General features: G+C 34.1%; 1 protein-coding gene across 11 annotated transcripts in view; it reads right to left on the minus strand.

Moving 5' to 3' along the window:
- The window catches only part of LOC114880023 (potassium channel subfamily T member 2), a 149,919-nt gene that overhangs the window by 8,697 nt on the left and 123,776 nt on the right, over window positions 1-17,446 (minus strand). For 7 of the 11 annotated variants that reach the window (XM_046285502.1, XM_046285497.1, XM_046285496.1 and 4 more), the window contains 18 exons: window positions 14,199-14,382; window positions 12,614-12,778; window positions 12,255-12,475; window positions 11,473-11,670; window positions 11,173-11,399; window positions 10,555-10,842; window positions 10,327-10,479; window positions 8,606-8,767; window positions 8,366-8,519; window positions 5,952-5,960; window positions 4,724-4,829; window positions 4,519-4,646; window positions 3,896-4,147; window positions 3,182-3,293; window positions 2,864-2,893; window positions 2,337-2,522; window positions 1,613-1,744; window positions 169-282 (listed from right to left, as the gene is read on the minus strand). In XM_046285502.1, coding sequence (XP_046141458.1) covers window positions 169-282; window positions 1,613-1,744; window positions 2,337-2,522; window positions 2,864-2,893; window positions 3,182-3,293; window positions 3,896-4,147; window positions 4,519-4,646; window positions 4,724-4,829; window positions 5,952-5,960; window positions 8,366-8,519; window positions 8,606-8,767; window positions 10,327-10,479; window positions 10,555-10,842; window positions 11,173-11,399; window positions 11,473-11,670; window positions 12,255-12,475; window positions 12,614-12,778; window positions 14,199-14,382 — 2,821 coding nt within the window. The remainder of the gene's footprint in view (window positions 1-168; window positions 283-1,612; window positions 1,745-2,336; window positions 2,523-2,863; window positions 2,894-3,181; window positions 3,294-3,895; window positions 4,148-4,518; window positions 4,647-4,723; window positions 4,830-5,951; window positions 5,961-8,365; window positions 8,520-8,605; window positions 8,768-10,326; window positions 10,480-10,554; window positions 10,843-11,172; window positions 11,400-11,472; window positions 11,671-12,254; window positions 12,476-12,613; window positions 12,779-14,198; window positions 14,383-17,446) is intronic. The other 4 variants (XM_046285499.1, XM_046285495.1, XM_046285504.1 and 1 more) reach the window with 4 other exon arrangements.

Below are 17,446 nucleotides of genomic sequence, written 5' to 3' on the forward strand. Positions count from 1 at the left end.
GCAATGTGGTAGTTAAGTGTGGGCGAGCTTAAATAGAGACAATAGATGGAGGAAAGAACGTGAAACGATAGAGACGACCCACAAGACACAAAGAGAATATAGTGAACCGTATACAGAGGAGATCGAGCAAAAAAAACGGCGACCAGACAACGTCGACTCTGTACTCACGGCTGAGGCACCCTTGTCACGGGTGGCACAATTCGCAAGGCATGAGGCTGCCGCCGAATGACGCACCTTGTACGTCACGCCGACGCCGGCGTCGCTCTCCGCGTCTGAGTCGCCCTGTCAAAACGACAAGCAATTCTATCCTTACTAAAGACAGCCTGCCGTTATTAGCAATTTTGCACGCCATTCTTATACTTGGTGGATTATCTTTTTCCTTTTTCCTAACATGATCGATGCCTATCGGTTTAGTCGTTTGATATCACATTTCTTAAGATTATTTTAATTTTATTATACATTTGATTGTTTCTTAATTTTCATATGTCTTAAGAAATATTCTGTACATATATATTATTAATACAAGTATGTAAGTATTAGTTACCTTAAATAAAATTTCGGGTTTTTTTTTCAATTGTTATAAACATTGCAAATTGCGCTTTGATAACTACATCGTCTATGAGCTATACCATCTACAGACTATAATCTAATAGTAACATCATCATTGTATTTAATATTTACAGTGATTTATACACATTTGTTCATGTGATGCGACGTTAAAATTAACATAACATTATATACAATATAGTTATAGAGTTTATAAAATATATGAACAATTATATAAATCACTGTATATCACTCATCTATGACCTCTAACAGCAGCAAATTGCAATCTTCCAGTTAACGTTATCGACAGTAATCACTTGGAAACCAATGATGATTAACGAAAAAATGCCTGTGTAATTTCTTATATTTAATGGAACATCAAGATCAATCATCGATTGGTAGAAATCATTTGCGACGCGTTCTTATCGGAAGAAGCGTTTTTTATCAACACTAACACGTGGTTTGTTCCAAAAAAATGTTTAAATTAAGTTTCTCAAAAATTCAAGGTGTAAAAAAAAGCAGGTTACAGATTCGTAACCAATTCATAAATTTTAAATGTTCAATTAAATGTTCAATTTCTAAAATAAGATCGTAGTAGTGTCCTACCCTCCAAGATTAAAAATTGTTAAAAAAAATTATCATTTATACAAAATTCAATGTTACTTTACCAAGTAAATCGCTTCTTTAGGGATCTATTTTGAAGGCAATCAGAATGTAAGATAGAAAAATAATTATAAACATTACTTCTGAAAAAGACCACGTATAATGTTAAACAGGATGCAGGTTGAAAAACATATTCGGGATCGAAGGACGTGCTACGAGCATCGTTTCAACAAGATGCAAGAGCCTTACACTTTTCTTTCTCATCGTAAGGATCAGAATTTGATAAGTTGCACACCGGGGATAAATACAGAGCAAAAGATAGAGCGGGAGTACAACCATGCGCTACTCACAGCCGCCATTCAAAGTTGTTTCCTGCCCTTATGAAATAGTACACGAACCATTCGCTTGGTTCAACTTTTCGATAAAAAAAAAAACGATGAAAATATAAAATGATGGTACTTACGTGAGAAGTGTCCGATACGGTGGTGTCCTGGGTTCTATAAATACCGATCGGAATCTCACACGTCGTGGAACAGAGTTTCTGATACAATCTCCCATAGGTTCTTATCCACATATCCTCTTTTGTTATTCTCATCTATAAATACAGAATTGAAATTATAATTATCGAATTGTACAGTGTCATTTGATAAATGAGACACGTAGTTTCTATGGTAATTGTGATATCGTTATCTAATTAGAAAATACGTGAAATTGGAAAATGTGATTAATTGCACGTGTAATTAGTGCTTGTCGGAGTATCATTAACTATATGAAATTGTTGAACAATTAGATATGATTGTGTAATGAGAGGATTGATTTGATCGATGAGAAATATATAGGACAGGGGCGATAGGCAAGTAGTAAGCCGGGCACTGGCGCTTCTCTGTAAGTACCTGTATTTGCACGCGTGTACTGTTCGTCTGCGAGAAAATGGCATGGCTAAAACTTGTAGGAATCTATATTCCACTACCCGATATCTCTACTTTGCATCACAAATATTTTCGTAATTGGTCGAATCGCTTGATGAAGAAAACAAATGAATCGGTCAAGTGTGACTGGAAGAGAGCATAGCCTCCTGAACCTATGGGTAACGATTCCCCGTTGCCTCTCTGCTATTTCAAATGCCAACTTCTCGTGAACGAATAGTACTGTTACGATTAAAATATATAAAATACTGGTATTTTTACCGATGTTAAGAAACCAGATCCTGGCGCTTGGTCCACACCCAGCAACAATCTCACGAATGTTATCATGTAATCCTTAACGAATGCTTGATAAAGGAGGGTGTCCAACATGGAGGCGCTGAAGACACTACCAGCCGCGAATGGTAGTCGAAACATGTACGATATGTGGGAACCTCTTTCCTTCTCTCTCTATTGAAATGTTCACAAATATAATCTCGATTAATCCTCCCTCATTTTACATTGCTTTTTTTAAATTTAATTCGAACGCTATACTTATTTATTTTTACTTTTAATCCGAGTACGATAATTTGCTCTAACAAGCTGTTGTAATATTATTATTATAAAACTAAATTTGCATATCTGTGAGTTTACATGACTATGGTATAAACAGTAACATAACACCAAAGAAAAGAAAAAGGAAATAAGGCTTCTATGTAAGTTTGAGAAAAGTGTTGAAAAGCAGTACGGTGTTATATATTTGGAAAAAAGTGCTGTGGAAGGAAAGCTTCAAAGATGATTAGCTTTCTTACAAGAAAGTACGCTTCGAGTTGCCTCCCATACTGCAATAAAATTTTCTTTATACGTACAAGGTAATAAGGTAAAGGTCAAGTATGCGCGCTTATAATCTCGATAAGCAGTATTGCAATAGTATACGACAGTATTTTATAAGCAACTAATTTTTAAGTATTACATTGAATAAAGAATTTAATTAATAAACGTCTTTAAATAAAATGAAAGAATTCTGAGCAATGGAATTGCCAATCGATAAATAATTAGTCGAAGCGAAATTAAAATTTGAAAGCACATAAAAGCGCATATTTTAGAATGAAAATAGTATTAACAAGTACCTTTTCCATCTTGCTCAGGTGAAGAGCATACTTATCGTGCGCTCTAAATTGCATAAAGCGCATGTTGCTCGATTGCGACAGCTCCGTTATACTTTTTATGCTCGGAAAGAATCTATAAACATATGAGAGGTATTTTTGACACTTCGTAACTTAATTTTATAATGACTGGCAGGAGGGGATTGGCCTTTGGGTGTTTGGAAAAATTCTCGGTGGGCTGATACCGATTTGGGGCCTAATTAATTAAAATTGGAGCTGATAGAGTTTTGGAGTCTAATTAATTAAAATTAAGATCGGTAGGGATTTGGGGCCTAATTAATTAAAATTAGAGCTGATAGAGTTTTGGAGTCTAATTAATTAAAATTAAGATCCGTAGGGATTTGGGGCCTAATTAATTAAAATTAGAGCATGTAGTCTATAGGAGGGCCGACATGTCACTAATCGCCTGAGAAAAATTCAAGTTCTAGTCCGCTATTGGTGGCGAGTGGTGGGACCTTCCTTCAATGTAAAGCTAACAATAATTTTAATTCTAATTTGAAAATTAATAATTTCGTGGGGTACCTTGCAAGAATTCTCTCAGTAATCTCCTTTTAATTAAAAAAAAAGTATCCAAAATAACAAGATCATAAGAATTTAAGTTATTTACATAGAATTTGCGATAAAATCCTTCTTGTTTCATTTTTATTATTGCTTGACTAGTAATCTGTAAACGCTTACTTGAACATTGTTTGCACAGCGACGATTGTGTTACAGTCAGCCAAAGTGTCTTCTTCCGCGGAATTGCTGAGTTCTTTGTTCACGACGACGACATTTTCCGCGAGAGTGATGCCAGCACGAAGTAGATCATCCAAACAGTCGATGGTTCCTCGCATCCAGTATACCAGCGGAAAGTAGGACACCGCATCAAGGAACGCAATTTCCGGTGTCCGTTCCAGCAAAAGAATGATTGGATTCAGCGAAGTTTTTGATCTAGCAATCATTATTCAACGTTAAAATACCTTTATCCCTTGATATGAACGTCTCATTAGCGTAACTAAGATCTTTTCTGAAGTGGGCTAAGTATCTTGGAAATTTTGAAATTTTTCAACTTTGGAAGTTAAAAATTTTGAAAATCTGGAATTCTGGGATATTGAAAATTTGGAATTTTCAACTCGTAGAATTTTAAAATTCTGGAATTTTGAAATTTTTGGGGAAAAGACCAATTCATATTTTGGGGAAGGGGACAGGCTCACTCAGGCTCCTTCCTAATTACCCTAATGGAACATTTTCATGACATTTGAAATTTATCTTCAGCAATAATAGATCAAATTTAAAATTTAAAAAAATTGTTAGAAATGTACCTAAAGTGTGCTCTTAGTGGGATTATAAAATTGTAGATCCCATTGCTAGCATAATCAGCTGCCAGAATGATGGTTTTATTTTGCCAATTGTAATCCTTCGCGTTTCTGTAGCTACAGTGTTGGCAGACCTAGTAATCCAAGAATATTCGTAATTGCAATTGGAATTTTGTAATTGCAAATTTAAATTATAATAATAATGAGGTACCTGTGCCAGCTGAAGGCAACAGAGGGGTTTCTTTTCCTTTAGTAGGTAACAAAATGTTGGTGACACGCCTATGTATGGTGAAACAGGTGGAAATCCTTTAACGATCCTGTAAAAATTTTAATTAACAAATTATAGTTTATATTATTTATAATAATCTGCATCAAAACTTATTACTTAACAATGTTTTCTAGCAATATAAGTCCCATCTCTTAAAAAATTATTATTTTGTCTGTTACAAATTCACCAAATAAACAATCTTCTTATTCATAATTTATTATTGTAGGATAAAATTAAAACATGATAAAATAAAAAATTAAAGGAGCAGTGCACGCTAGAATAGTATAAAAAATTTACAAATGTGTGAAATAATGAAAAAGTGAAAAATGTGATATACATGACATATGAATCCTTCAAACACTAAAAAGTATTAAAAGTATTGTAAATTATAATCTAGTTATTAAAATATATTCTGGAAAGATTTTGTTGCAAAATATCGAGTTTTAAATTCAATAAACCACTTAGTGGATTGTTCCAGTAAAATTAAAGAGCGAACTCCGATATTCAGTGCACTTGATTAAATTCAGTTTCAATCAGTTCACCAATTTCGAAGTTACGAATTCATGCGATCTCTTTATCAATTTCATCCCCTTCCTTTTCTCCACACCTTTTTCAATTGAAAGTTTGACTAACATGTGCATGCTACAGGAAGCGTTTCATTGATCAGTTGAGGATACACGTTACTCCATATCTCTTTCATATTTTCAGATAAATTTTAGCTACCCAACTAATAAAGAGAACAATTGGAATCTAAAGATCAAGTCACTTTGGTTTTTTCAATCCAATTTTTTCATCTTATGAAATTTATAAATTTTGACAAACTGCAATGGCCGCTTAAATTATTAGGGTACCAACTTAAAGAATGTATTTTTTTCATTTGTCCTAATAAAGTAAGCATCCACTATAATAGTATTATTTTCACCGGAATTAATTTATACACCTAATAAATAAAAATAATATTAATATTATTAACACTATACCAATCCAAAGTAATTAATAAAAGTAATTCGCAATGAATCACTCTAATCACGTATCAACCCTTTATCATTCAAATAATATCTTAATTTGTAAAAATTTTCAAATGATTCAAGTTTCAGATTCCAAATGTTCAATGAAGGCGGGCGAGACGATAGGAATAATAAAATATGAAAGCGTAGAAACGTAAACTCACCCTTTGAAACTGCTGGGCAAAGGTCGTGCGTCAAGACGGCAGTGCATAAAGATGATGCAGGAAAGAAGACATCGAAAACATCCACGAGGACATATAGGGTGTCAGGCAGGACAGCATCGAGCAGCGGATTCAATACCATCGACGCCGATTAGTGGCACAGGCATCGAGAGACATTCAGACAGGACAGATCGACCATCAACGTAAACTTGCGTTTAATTGTATTTTTGGGTGGTGAATGACGGACGAGACCTGGCATCGATCTTCTCTGCCCGAAATTTTCTACCGTTTTCGCCCTGTCTGTTTCTTGTCACCGTGATATTCGAACTGTTCCAACCACTCGACGTTACTTGCATTCAAATTCGCTTTCGAATCAAAATCTCGCGTATTTAACAGAGCAACGAACAAAGTTTCTTAGATTTTTCGTAATTTTGTCAATGTTAAGTAACTTTACTGGGGGAAACGATAAATCTCTTTCCCAAAAGGTTATGAAATTATTCAAGAAGAAAAAAAAGAGAAAGAAGAAAAGGGAACAGTGGGACGCAATTACGTCGAGTAGACAATCACAGGGGAAGTAACATCTAACAAAAGAGAGAAGAGTGCAGAAACAGAACGAGCATGGTGCACATAGTTCCTCCAGCATAGCCGTGGAACTTTGTTGCTGGTGATACTGGCTGATAAGATCGTACGGAGCACAGTTAATTAAATTAGAATCTTACTTAAAGAAAACTTTCGAAAGAGACTACGTTCAGCTGTACGACCTTATAGCGATTTTCTGATACAATTACAAGAAAATACTGGCAAAACTTCGAGTACAGAAATCTACGTGCAATACGTGTATCTAACATCTACCTTCGAAACTATCCGGAAATCTAAGGAATCAATTCTGGGAATTGAAGCCAACATTTAATCGCCAGTATCTTCTTCCTAAAAACTAATATCGAAATATATAATGTACAGCATCGAGCAAAGTAGGCTTTTCTAGAGAAAATGGTGTTACAAGGGAAGCAGGAATTTTCAAAATTTTAATTTCGACGACGAATGCCGTGGATATCACCGGCATTGCAAATTACTCGTATTCCAATAATTAAAAGAAAACGATATGAAAATATTATTTTGCTGTTATTATTCAGAAACCCAGAATCTCGATGAAGCTCAGACACCGGAGGGAGGGAAAGGGCATCGCTATTTTCTCTGGTGAAGTGTATTATGCTCGATACTGTACAATATTCAGAATGAAAATTAAGAGTGTCAAAAGGAGATACATTCATCGGATATGTAGATAGATATGTATGCGAATAAAATAATTTACATCAAATACGTCCGATGCACAAGAGACCGTGCCATGCAAGTGCACGAGACAGTGCAAGATCGTTTCATTGTCTAAAGACTTGAAGGGCTCCTCAAATAATCACTATATACGATTCAACGAGACGAAACAGTAAATGCGTACATACGAATTCACGTGCTCGAAGTAGGCCCGCATCACAATACACAAACCTCGACCGAAACGTTTGAAGAACTGGAAACAACTGAGCTCCTAGCCTGCGTTGAGCGCGTGAATTTGTAAACATATCCTGACTCGTCTCGTTGGACGGATTAATTATACAATCAATACAATATTATCAATATACGTTCAACATTTATTGACGATACATGGACTTTCTAATTGGCATTCAACGACGTTTATCAATAATAAAAATAGTTTGGTTTTTATCAAACCAGCTTATTAATATTTTAAATAATGTTAATATATTCATTTATTCCCTCACACATTCATAATATTGATAATACTGAAATATCGAGAATATATATTGATTTTTAAAGGCCCGCTTAACGATCGTGCTTCAGTATCAAAAAAGACCGATTTAAAAAAGAGGGGATGAGGTTTTTCATCTAAATATGAGGGTAGGCAGAAAAGTTATTTCTTCCTGGTCAAATATACGTAACTTTGATCCTTAATTCCTCTTTCACTCTCATTTATTCGATAGCAACATTCACTGCCACTTGGAGAAGCATAGTTTGTGAAAAACTTCAGTGTAAAATTTTTTTTTTTAATAAACATTTTGAAATTATACTATTAATACTATTATTTTTTGGTGTTTCAAGAATTTTTCTTGACTTTTCTAAGAAGACTTTAAAGTTGCAAGCACTATTCGAATTAATGATCTATTATCATATTTGTGATCATTTTTACGGAAAATAATTACAAATAAAATAATCGAAAAGGAGTAGAACATTTATACCTACCCCCGTATCTAATAAATATATCTATGAATATTTATAGTAATCTAAATTCGATCATCCGTCTCTTCATGAGGATATTACATGTACTAAAAGACGTTGTACCTTCAATCCTTGCGATCTTAAACGTAACACAATGACAGAAATGATAAAAATGAATAAATCATACTCACGCTATTTTCTCACTGGGCGATCTCCATGGAACATCGTCGTCCATTTCATCCTCAGACTCGTCAGCTTCGTGATCCAAGGACTCTTGACCAGGAAGATTCAAGGCTGAGCTCGTCAACATGTCTGGCACAGGTAGGATACTTGGTCTTCTACTTCCTGTAAAAATTCAATTTCGAAACTTTGCGTGAAATGTTTATAGAGAAATATTTTTCGAACACTCTGTATAGAGTATTTTAATTTACCCCTTCTTTGCGTAAGAATTTCAGGGCTGAGCAAATTTGGATTTGGATCCATGGATCTAGGAACGTCCAAATGATTTCCTGTGATCGGTGTCTGTGGCGTGGATCCTCCATCTTTCAAACACTGCCTCGACTCGTCGAATCCTCCAGGATCTAAATACGTGGCTATAAAAGTATATCTGCTATTAAAAATTTGATGCATGATTTATTGAAACGAAAGAATATCAAATTAATAATAGGGAAATTAGGAAACATCTTTCCATTGAATCTTGAAGACATTAATTTGCATACAAAATAGTAGAGTATTAACACGTTCAATGTCACAGTGAAAATGTAAAAAATTATTTAGATTACAATAATTCTCTTTTGTTATTTACTTTCTACTTCCTACGTTACGAAATTTATACAATATTATTTATACATAGAAGTTTCTTGTGGTCATCGATGACCGCTACAACATTCAACGTATTAAAATTGGTGAAACAGTAACGAGTTTGTTAATGGGTCCTATAATAAGTTTGTAAGTTTCATAAGCAAATTTGTTCCATGTTATGATGTGGTGATGTGGTGCTGCAGGATTAACTAACGTATTCTAATTTTATGAATATAATTATGGAAAGTTCTAAATTCTAATAATAATGGGTGCAAAGTAAAAGCAATTTTGCTTGTATTCGTTTCAGGTCATTGTAAGTGGAGGTCTCTCCCTCTTAGAATTTCGGAAGCTGTATAGTGTATGTATTATATTACCCCGTCTATTAATACAAGTGGCACTTATAAAAAAAAATTAATAAAATCTTTGTACATGTATTTCAATAAGATTTTAATTCTCCTTTTTCTTGGAAGGTGTGAGTTTTCATAGCTCGATTGCTTTGACAAAAGCAAACATTAAAAGCACGAATATTTTGTACCAATAATAAACAACTATAGTAATTAAAAAAGAAACAGAATTTTTATGTTAAATTAAGAAGCCACATTGAAGCATATTCTTTAATCTTTTCCCTGTTATTTATGTAAGTAATAAGATAATTAATATTAAAAAGACTAGCATAAAGCAATTGCTGTACATTTGTGCATTATAATCTATTGCATGCGAAATGGCAAATCAACCATAAAAATATAAATACACTTATCAACAATTAGTATCAGTTAAAGTTAATCATAAAACCGAAGTTTAATAGTAAATTTTAGAACATATTAATTATAGGCAATAAATTGGAGTCACGTCCTCAAAATGTTAATTAAACTCAATAAAATTTGCATTAAAAAGTAATTTAATGAAAAGTCTCTGCATTAATTCAAAAACAGAAATTTTTTTACTAAATGGATTCTCTAACGAACCTGCAACATACAACTTAAAGAAAATATTCGAATAAAAATTTTAGCCCATCCTTAACTGACTTTATGAATAATGTAATCAAAAGAGTCTGACTTTGAGAGGTGGTAAATAGAGCTTATTTAAAAGATGTCATCTTCCATATCTAGTTAAATAAATCTGCATACGTTAAGCATTCATTAAATAAAATCAATTGAAATTGATTGATAAAAAAATTAAGAAATTATCAATTTCTCAAATCGTACTCTAAATTTTGACCCATACTTCCTTTATATCAAAATACAGTTATACATGATCATGAACTATAATAAAAGCATAGAGGAGATAAGAAGAAAATAAGTAACATATAGAATGAGGAAAGAAGATAGGAGCAAGCGCATGCGACACTCACGGTGGACATCGGATGCGAGTATGTTGTGGTGTTCGAGTGGTGTGGGCGTGCTAGGGAGGACCTGCAAAATAACCTGTGGGGCCCTGTGTGCCGGTGTACCGTGTACGCTCTGTCCACGGGGCCCCGTGCAGGTCGTCTCCTGCCTGCAGCAAGCTGTTTCGTTCAGAGCATTGTTACAACTGTTGAAATAACGATGGTGCTATTTAGCACCGGATTTGTGTGCAGTACCGTTTCCATCACCGCCGGCGATCGTGCAGCTGGTCGAGATCGTGGTGGTCGTCGTCGTCGTCCCAGCCCCTGATCCAGAGTTCATAGTAGTGGTGGTGTTGTTGGTGGTGGTGTTGCTCGCGGAACTACTATTCGCGTTCCCAACACCATCAGTTTTCGTCTCGACAACCACCTGGGTCCCTTCTACGGCTACATTTTGATTGTTCGCCACTACGAACGCCGAGTTTTCCTCCTTCGTGATGCTCATGTAGTAACAGATGTCCGTTTTCTTCATTATGTGGCGCGGACCTTGGAGAGGGACCACGCGGATTAAATAGTTTAATTCATGAATTCTCAGAGATTAAAAATATATTTACGAGACAAGTACCTTTTATCATTAGGTAATAATAGTCAATATTTATTTATAACACAGTCATTATAACAAAGACTGTAAGTATTTTTTTAAATTAAATATCTAATGAAAAGAAGAACTCAAGATCACGAGAAGCTGTAAATATTTTGAAGTTTAAAAAATGAAATTTTTAATAAAATTTATATTGTCCCTATATTGTCATCCAATGGTCAATTTTCCATATGACACCTTAAAAAATTAATATGAATGTGACATCGTAGAATTACCAGGATTCAGAAGAATGCTATCTTCGTAAAATTCCGGAAGTTCCGCAGGTTTCACAGCGACCAGCGCAACCCCGTATTTACGATGACTGTGAAATGATGCGTAAGTGAAGGATTTGCCCTCGTATTCGCCAAAAAATCGAGAATCACCGAGTATGATGTGATAAATCTCGTTGCCTGAACATTTACCATAAAGCCTATGCCATTCTTCTTGAGACTGTTGGCCCTCTCTGAAAAAAGTGCAAGCAGATAAAGCGCAACATTATTTCTGTTCCAAAATTTTGAAATTTTCTGCTGACTTACTGTCCCCTGGAAGTGTGCAACAAGAGAGTAACTAATGTCGAGGCACCAGGACACGTACAATTGTTCGCCAACAGGGCGTATTTGAACTCATCTTCGCAAACCACATGTTCCGCGAACTTTACGTGAAGTTTGTTCTCCGGACGGAAAATTTGAACGTACTGAGGAACATTTGGTGCAAAATCCTTCACTGCCCACGACCTGAAAGCAATTATAACTATATTATTACCTTGTTAACTGTTTAAGTGCTGCAAACGTGCTTTGACACCTGAAAATTGAAATACCTTAAAAATTGTTGATGCAATTAATAAAATAAATTATCCAAGTTCGATGCATACGCGTACGTAATAGTTTCGTGTCATGAAATTGTAAATAAATTACTATGAAACTTAATCCATTCATCTAAATTAATTACACTCTATACAATAAATTTTGCCAATGTCAAATTACTCAGGGATGTGCGGGTACCCGAAATTTCGGACTCGGGTTGGGTTTGGCCAGGTAAAATAGAACGGGTTTGGGCGGGTACCCGAGATATACGAACACTCGGGTAACCCGACACAATCAGGACAATTCGAAAAAAGTTGGACGAGTTCGAACGAGTTGCCTCGATAATCGAGACAATCAAAAAGAAAAAAAATTAATCTATCAATACACCTAATGAAAATAATTTCGTCAAAATAATCCATTCCATTTATCAAACAATTTAATACCGAAAAGGTTCATAAATGCAGGGTATTGTTTTCGACAACATTTATAATCCTGACTAATCTGTAAAAGCTGACCTGAGTATCGTGTGTTCATCAGCAGCTGTTTTGTCAGCATAATTTCTCGCAGCAAGGATGAAGCAGGCTTCAGCCTCGTTCATTCTCGCCCTGGTGAGATCGCTGTCTTTCAAACATGATCCTTGAATATAAATTACCCTTTGCGCCCAAATGGGTACCTGTAGAATCATTCTCATGGTGGTATCCAACTCCATGGGCGATAACAGCACCACGTAGTAGTCCTAAATACAATAATAAAATACGCGAACATCCCTATGATGTTCAGACATCGACGAAATTTTAAAGGGATTTTAAAGTGATGGATGACGAGTTACCGATAAAGGATATTAAGGTGATAATTGAACAATCGAATTTCTCACCTGCAGTAATGGATGGGCATAAAATTCATTTAGAAAATCCATGATGGTGTCGGCTTGTAGCGTTGTGCTGCAGACCACTACGTGTTTCTCACTCTGTGCTCTGTGGGACGAATACGAGCCACCTAACTTTTGTCTTTCCATCCATGTGAAAGCTAGTTGTTCGAACTATTGAAATATAATAAATCATACGACTGTTTAGGTATTTGGTTTTATTAATAGACTGTAGACGTTTATGCAAAAAATTGGAATTAATAATAGAGGGTAAAATTGGAACAGTAATAGAGGGTTTCGTATTATTTTTATTTTTAACATGTATGTATTTCGCATCTATTTTGTATACCATTTGAATATATTTTGAATATTCTAACACATTATACTTGCATAAACATCGCATAGTTATTAGAGCGTTAGAAAGGGTTTTGTTCGATTTTTGCAACTACAAATTTCATTCAATAATTTATGGATAGATTACAACATAATTTTAGTTGACAGAACTTATTTAGTAATCGTAATATTATCAAGAGTGCCGTAGATTGATTAACTTGGTGCAAAAACTAAAATTTATTCCAAATAAAATTAAATAACATTTAATCATAAAGAAAAAGGGAAACGGTAAAAGAGTTTAATTTAATATTTTTTAACATAATAAATTAAAGATTTTATAACCTCCTCCTTGAATCTCCCCTTAATCCGGCACTGTATAGACTATGATTTTGATCACGAATTTTTCGTAACCTATTGATATATGTAAATAATTACACTTCATGCAATTAATCAATATAATTATATTTTCTATTTTGATTTTACTGAATGATTCTTGGTTCATTCTAATGCACAGATCAGAGTCAGATTCCGGATCTTCATAGTATATGTTCTAAGGATTTACTGTTTATCGGAATATCTCCTGTGTCACGTGCCACTGATAGATTTGACAGATCAATTGAACGATAATTACTGTTACCACAATCCCTGTCGACAGACGTCTTCCCTTTGACACTGTCTCCTGTCATTAGTCAATGATCATGGTCAACAATCACAATAGCGTATTTGGGTTAAACTCTGCTACTGAGAGACTTAATAATGTGTTCGTTACCGGGACGTGCTAATTAGATATGATTTTAGATACATGTACAATCGAAGAACAGAGTTTCATATGCAGTATACTAATTAAGTTTTATTCATTGTTTATAATATTTGTCAAATTTTTAGAAGTGCCTTAAAGATCGTGGTGAATATTATGACAAACACCTTGTATAATAAAGTATTTTTTAAAATATAAATTTACTTTAGACAATAAGAAATACGAATGTCCTTATTCCCATTGGCGTAACAAGATAGGAACCAGGGTGGGCTTGGCCCCCTAAAAAATGTGGATTAGCCCCCTCAGCATCCTACGATTTTTAAATTCTACAATTTTTAAATTTCAAAATTTCAGAATTAAACTTTAGATTTACAAAATGTCAGAATTTCAGAATTAGAAAATTTCAAAATTTCTATGGGACCTGATCCACCCCAGAAAAAAATCCTAGTTATGCCAATGTTTATTCCTTTCTAATTTAATAAGAAACATTGTTTGGTCACCTACCTGAGTGGGTAGAACAATAAGAGCAACGCAGATCATGATAACCATGTAGAGTTGCGAGGGCCAAATGTCAGGTACAAAGTCCCCATAGCCAACCGTAGAAAACGTGACCACAACGTAGTATGTGCTTTGGAACAAATTCAGATGCCTGTGCCCTGCTCTCTGGAAGTGCTGGATCCCACATACGCTGGAACATAAGTTAAAAAAAAAAATGCATTTTTATATTTATATCGAATTTATATTTGCCTAGCTTGTTGCGCTCTGTTTCCTGAAGCGTTTACCACTTGGTTACACAATTCTATTATCTTATTTTTATAAAACGAAAAAAATGATAGGTCACATGAATCTTTTGAATAATAATAAAAATTCACCTAAACGAAAGATATGAAATTCTATTCTTGTTGTTAACAAGAATTTTCAGAGTTGCTAGCTCGCGAATTTGGCGGAGCATTTTTATTCGATGCCCGCACATCGGCAACAAGTCGAACGAATTGACGAAAAAAGAACCGAATAGCGTGAGATGGAGAGCGATATTGCTTTTTTAATTGGACACTTTTCGTTTTACAATCGACTGCTTCGACACGTATTAAAAAAGCATACATCTCTCGTGTTTCCTTTTCCAAAATCGTATTTACCTTCGCTATCATTGTTGGGATTTCAGTGATAGCTATATTATAAGTCAGATAGCGTTAATTTATATTATACGACGATGCTGCAGTGACGCATACATACAGTACGACATGCTATAATTATAATTATAATTATTCAGAACACGATTATTTCATTTTCGAATTTAAATTTTTCACTAGGTAGCTTATAAAATTTACTAAAATATTAATACTACCCGCATATTGTTAGAATTTATTAAGTTTTCTATTTTTCAATTATTACCTAAATTATATTGAATGTGTTTAATTTCAATTTAATTTTTTAATTTTTACGAGCTAATTAAAATACTTTGATGGCCGTATATTTTATTAAATATGTTTGGGAGCTTTTATGATATAAATTACAAAAGTTTTAGTTTTCAAATAACAATTTTTATCTATAATTGTTATAGATATTCTTGTTCATTACCTATTATAAAATAAAGAATTAAAAACTGTTGGTATGAAAAATTAATTCTATTTGCATCAAGGTACGCAACATTACGAGATGAAATTGAAAATGTTATTTCAACGAGATCAACGATTTATTTAGAAAGGAAGCTTTCAAGGGATTAAACGAGCGCGTATTTCTTTTCTTCCTAATTCGTCGTAAAACGATTTCTTTGATTTATACTCGGCGACATTTCGCTAGAAAATCTGAAATTTTATGAGAAATACACACTTCAGCTTACGATTTAATTTCAGATCCTGATTAATATCTTCATCTAGTTTACGATGATAAAATGAATGATAAAATAATTCACTTACTTAATTTTTATTTAAGCGTCAACGAATGTGAGTTGATATTATTAATTATAAAATTAATTTTTTAAGTTGCTATTTTTATAATTCACATATTTCCTGTTCAATTACTGTTATTTTAATTAAAGAGATGTGTGCAATATATATTTAATGTTTTCAATATCTTTCATTTTTTAAATAAAATTAAAAGGCGTAAATGAACCTTGATACCAAAGTTAATTAATCATTAGGCAGTAAATAGAGCTAAAATTACTCTTTGAATTCTTAAATAAATTAGTATTTTACATCATGTTAATCAGAAAATAGTTGATTTAATTAAATTGACACTAAATTATGTTGCTTATTCTACTTTTATATTCTCAGAAGTACGAATAAAGTACATAGTTCCGCTATAAAGCGTTATCAATATTGATTGTACAAGAACGTTGCTTGTACTGTGTTTCACGTCAAGAATACGTAGATTACAACAACTCCCGTTTGCTGTAAACCCTGCAAGTAATCGTTGTAAATAAGCGTGTCTGTTAACTATACATCTTGAAGCCTGACAAGCCATTCGTAAACTGGACATTTAGTGACTTTCTCGGTGACAATGCAATAGATAACGTTTAGTCTACGACTGTAACTGGTCCAGGAGATAATAAATATCGTTCATTATGTGTTACACGTTGCATTTTCAATTTTGCATCATTTTATCATGTTTTTAAGGGAGGGGAAGAATTTTGAATTTTGTGAAAAGATATAAGTTCGATGACTATTTTATGCTGTACAGAACCGAGCATAGTAGACTTCCCGAGGAAAAATGGTGCCCCTCTCCCTCGTAGGGTTCCTGGAGTTCCGGGTACTCTGACCCTAACTGTAAGCTTCCTCTTCCCCAGTCCCGCCTTTTCCATTAGGCATTCACGAATAAAATGACAATAGAGGGGCGAAGACCCCATATAATATAGATCCCTGGTCTAGTAAACTTAATAATTAAAAATTATATTATTCTTTCTAAATTACTTTTAATACTAATATCGTTAAGATTTTACAAATTCCTACTTCCGCTATAACGCCAACTTTGCACAATTGGGTGATTGTATGTCAGCAGTTCATTTTTTATTCAAAGTGCAATAAAATGGCGATAAAAACTTTTATAGTATTATTATAGTATTACATGTAAAGTATTATTTTAATTTGTCCATTTTGCATATTTAACCGATTGTGAATAATTTTTAACAGTTTATATAATTTTTATATGATTTGATATGCTATAATTGCATAAATTTCTGCTGTCTAATTATAACTAATTATTAGTTGAATGGATGAGTTAACTGTTATAATTATTACTACTTATTTCCTCGTTGACATTTGCAATTTTTACGCTTAACCCTTTACACCATTATTTTTTACCTTATTTTTACTCTAGCAAATATTAGTACTTCTTTTCTCAACTAATATCCTAATTTCTGATTTCAGCTTTCATAACAAGAAAGGCCAGTTTGAACGAATTAATAGAAGGCTAACATCGACAGCGAGTAAGAGCACTTTCTATCCCGTTTGGTTGGCCCGTTTGAGAAACGACTTCCGAATAATTTGAAGATCGACCAGGAGATAGGCGACATCCGGTCACCCTTGTCGCCACTCTGTTCACGGCGACAAGGGCAAGCTTACAAGTACGCCGTTCTAGAATTACACGGTAAATAATGAATCACGTGCGATCGATGGTGATACCAATCCATCTGCACGAACCGCCACGATTACTTATTAACATCTGTCCCACATTGCATCTGGGTCAATCAGCCGAGTTTCACGCTTTAGTCGAGTGATCGTGATCTCTGTCCCAGACACGGAACAATATCGTCG

The sequence above is a fragment of the Osmia bicornis genome, chromosome 4 (genome assembly GCF_907164935.1).
Source record: "Osmia bicornis bicornis chromosome 4, iOsmBic2.1, whole genome shotgun sequence".
NCBI classification, from domain to species: domain Eukaryota; kingdom Metazoa; phylum Arthropoda; class Insecta; order Hymenoptera; family Megachilidae; genus Osmia; species Osmia bicornis.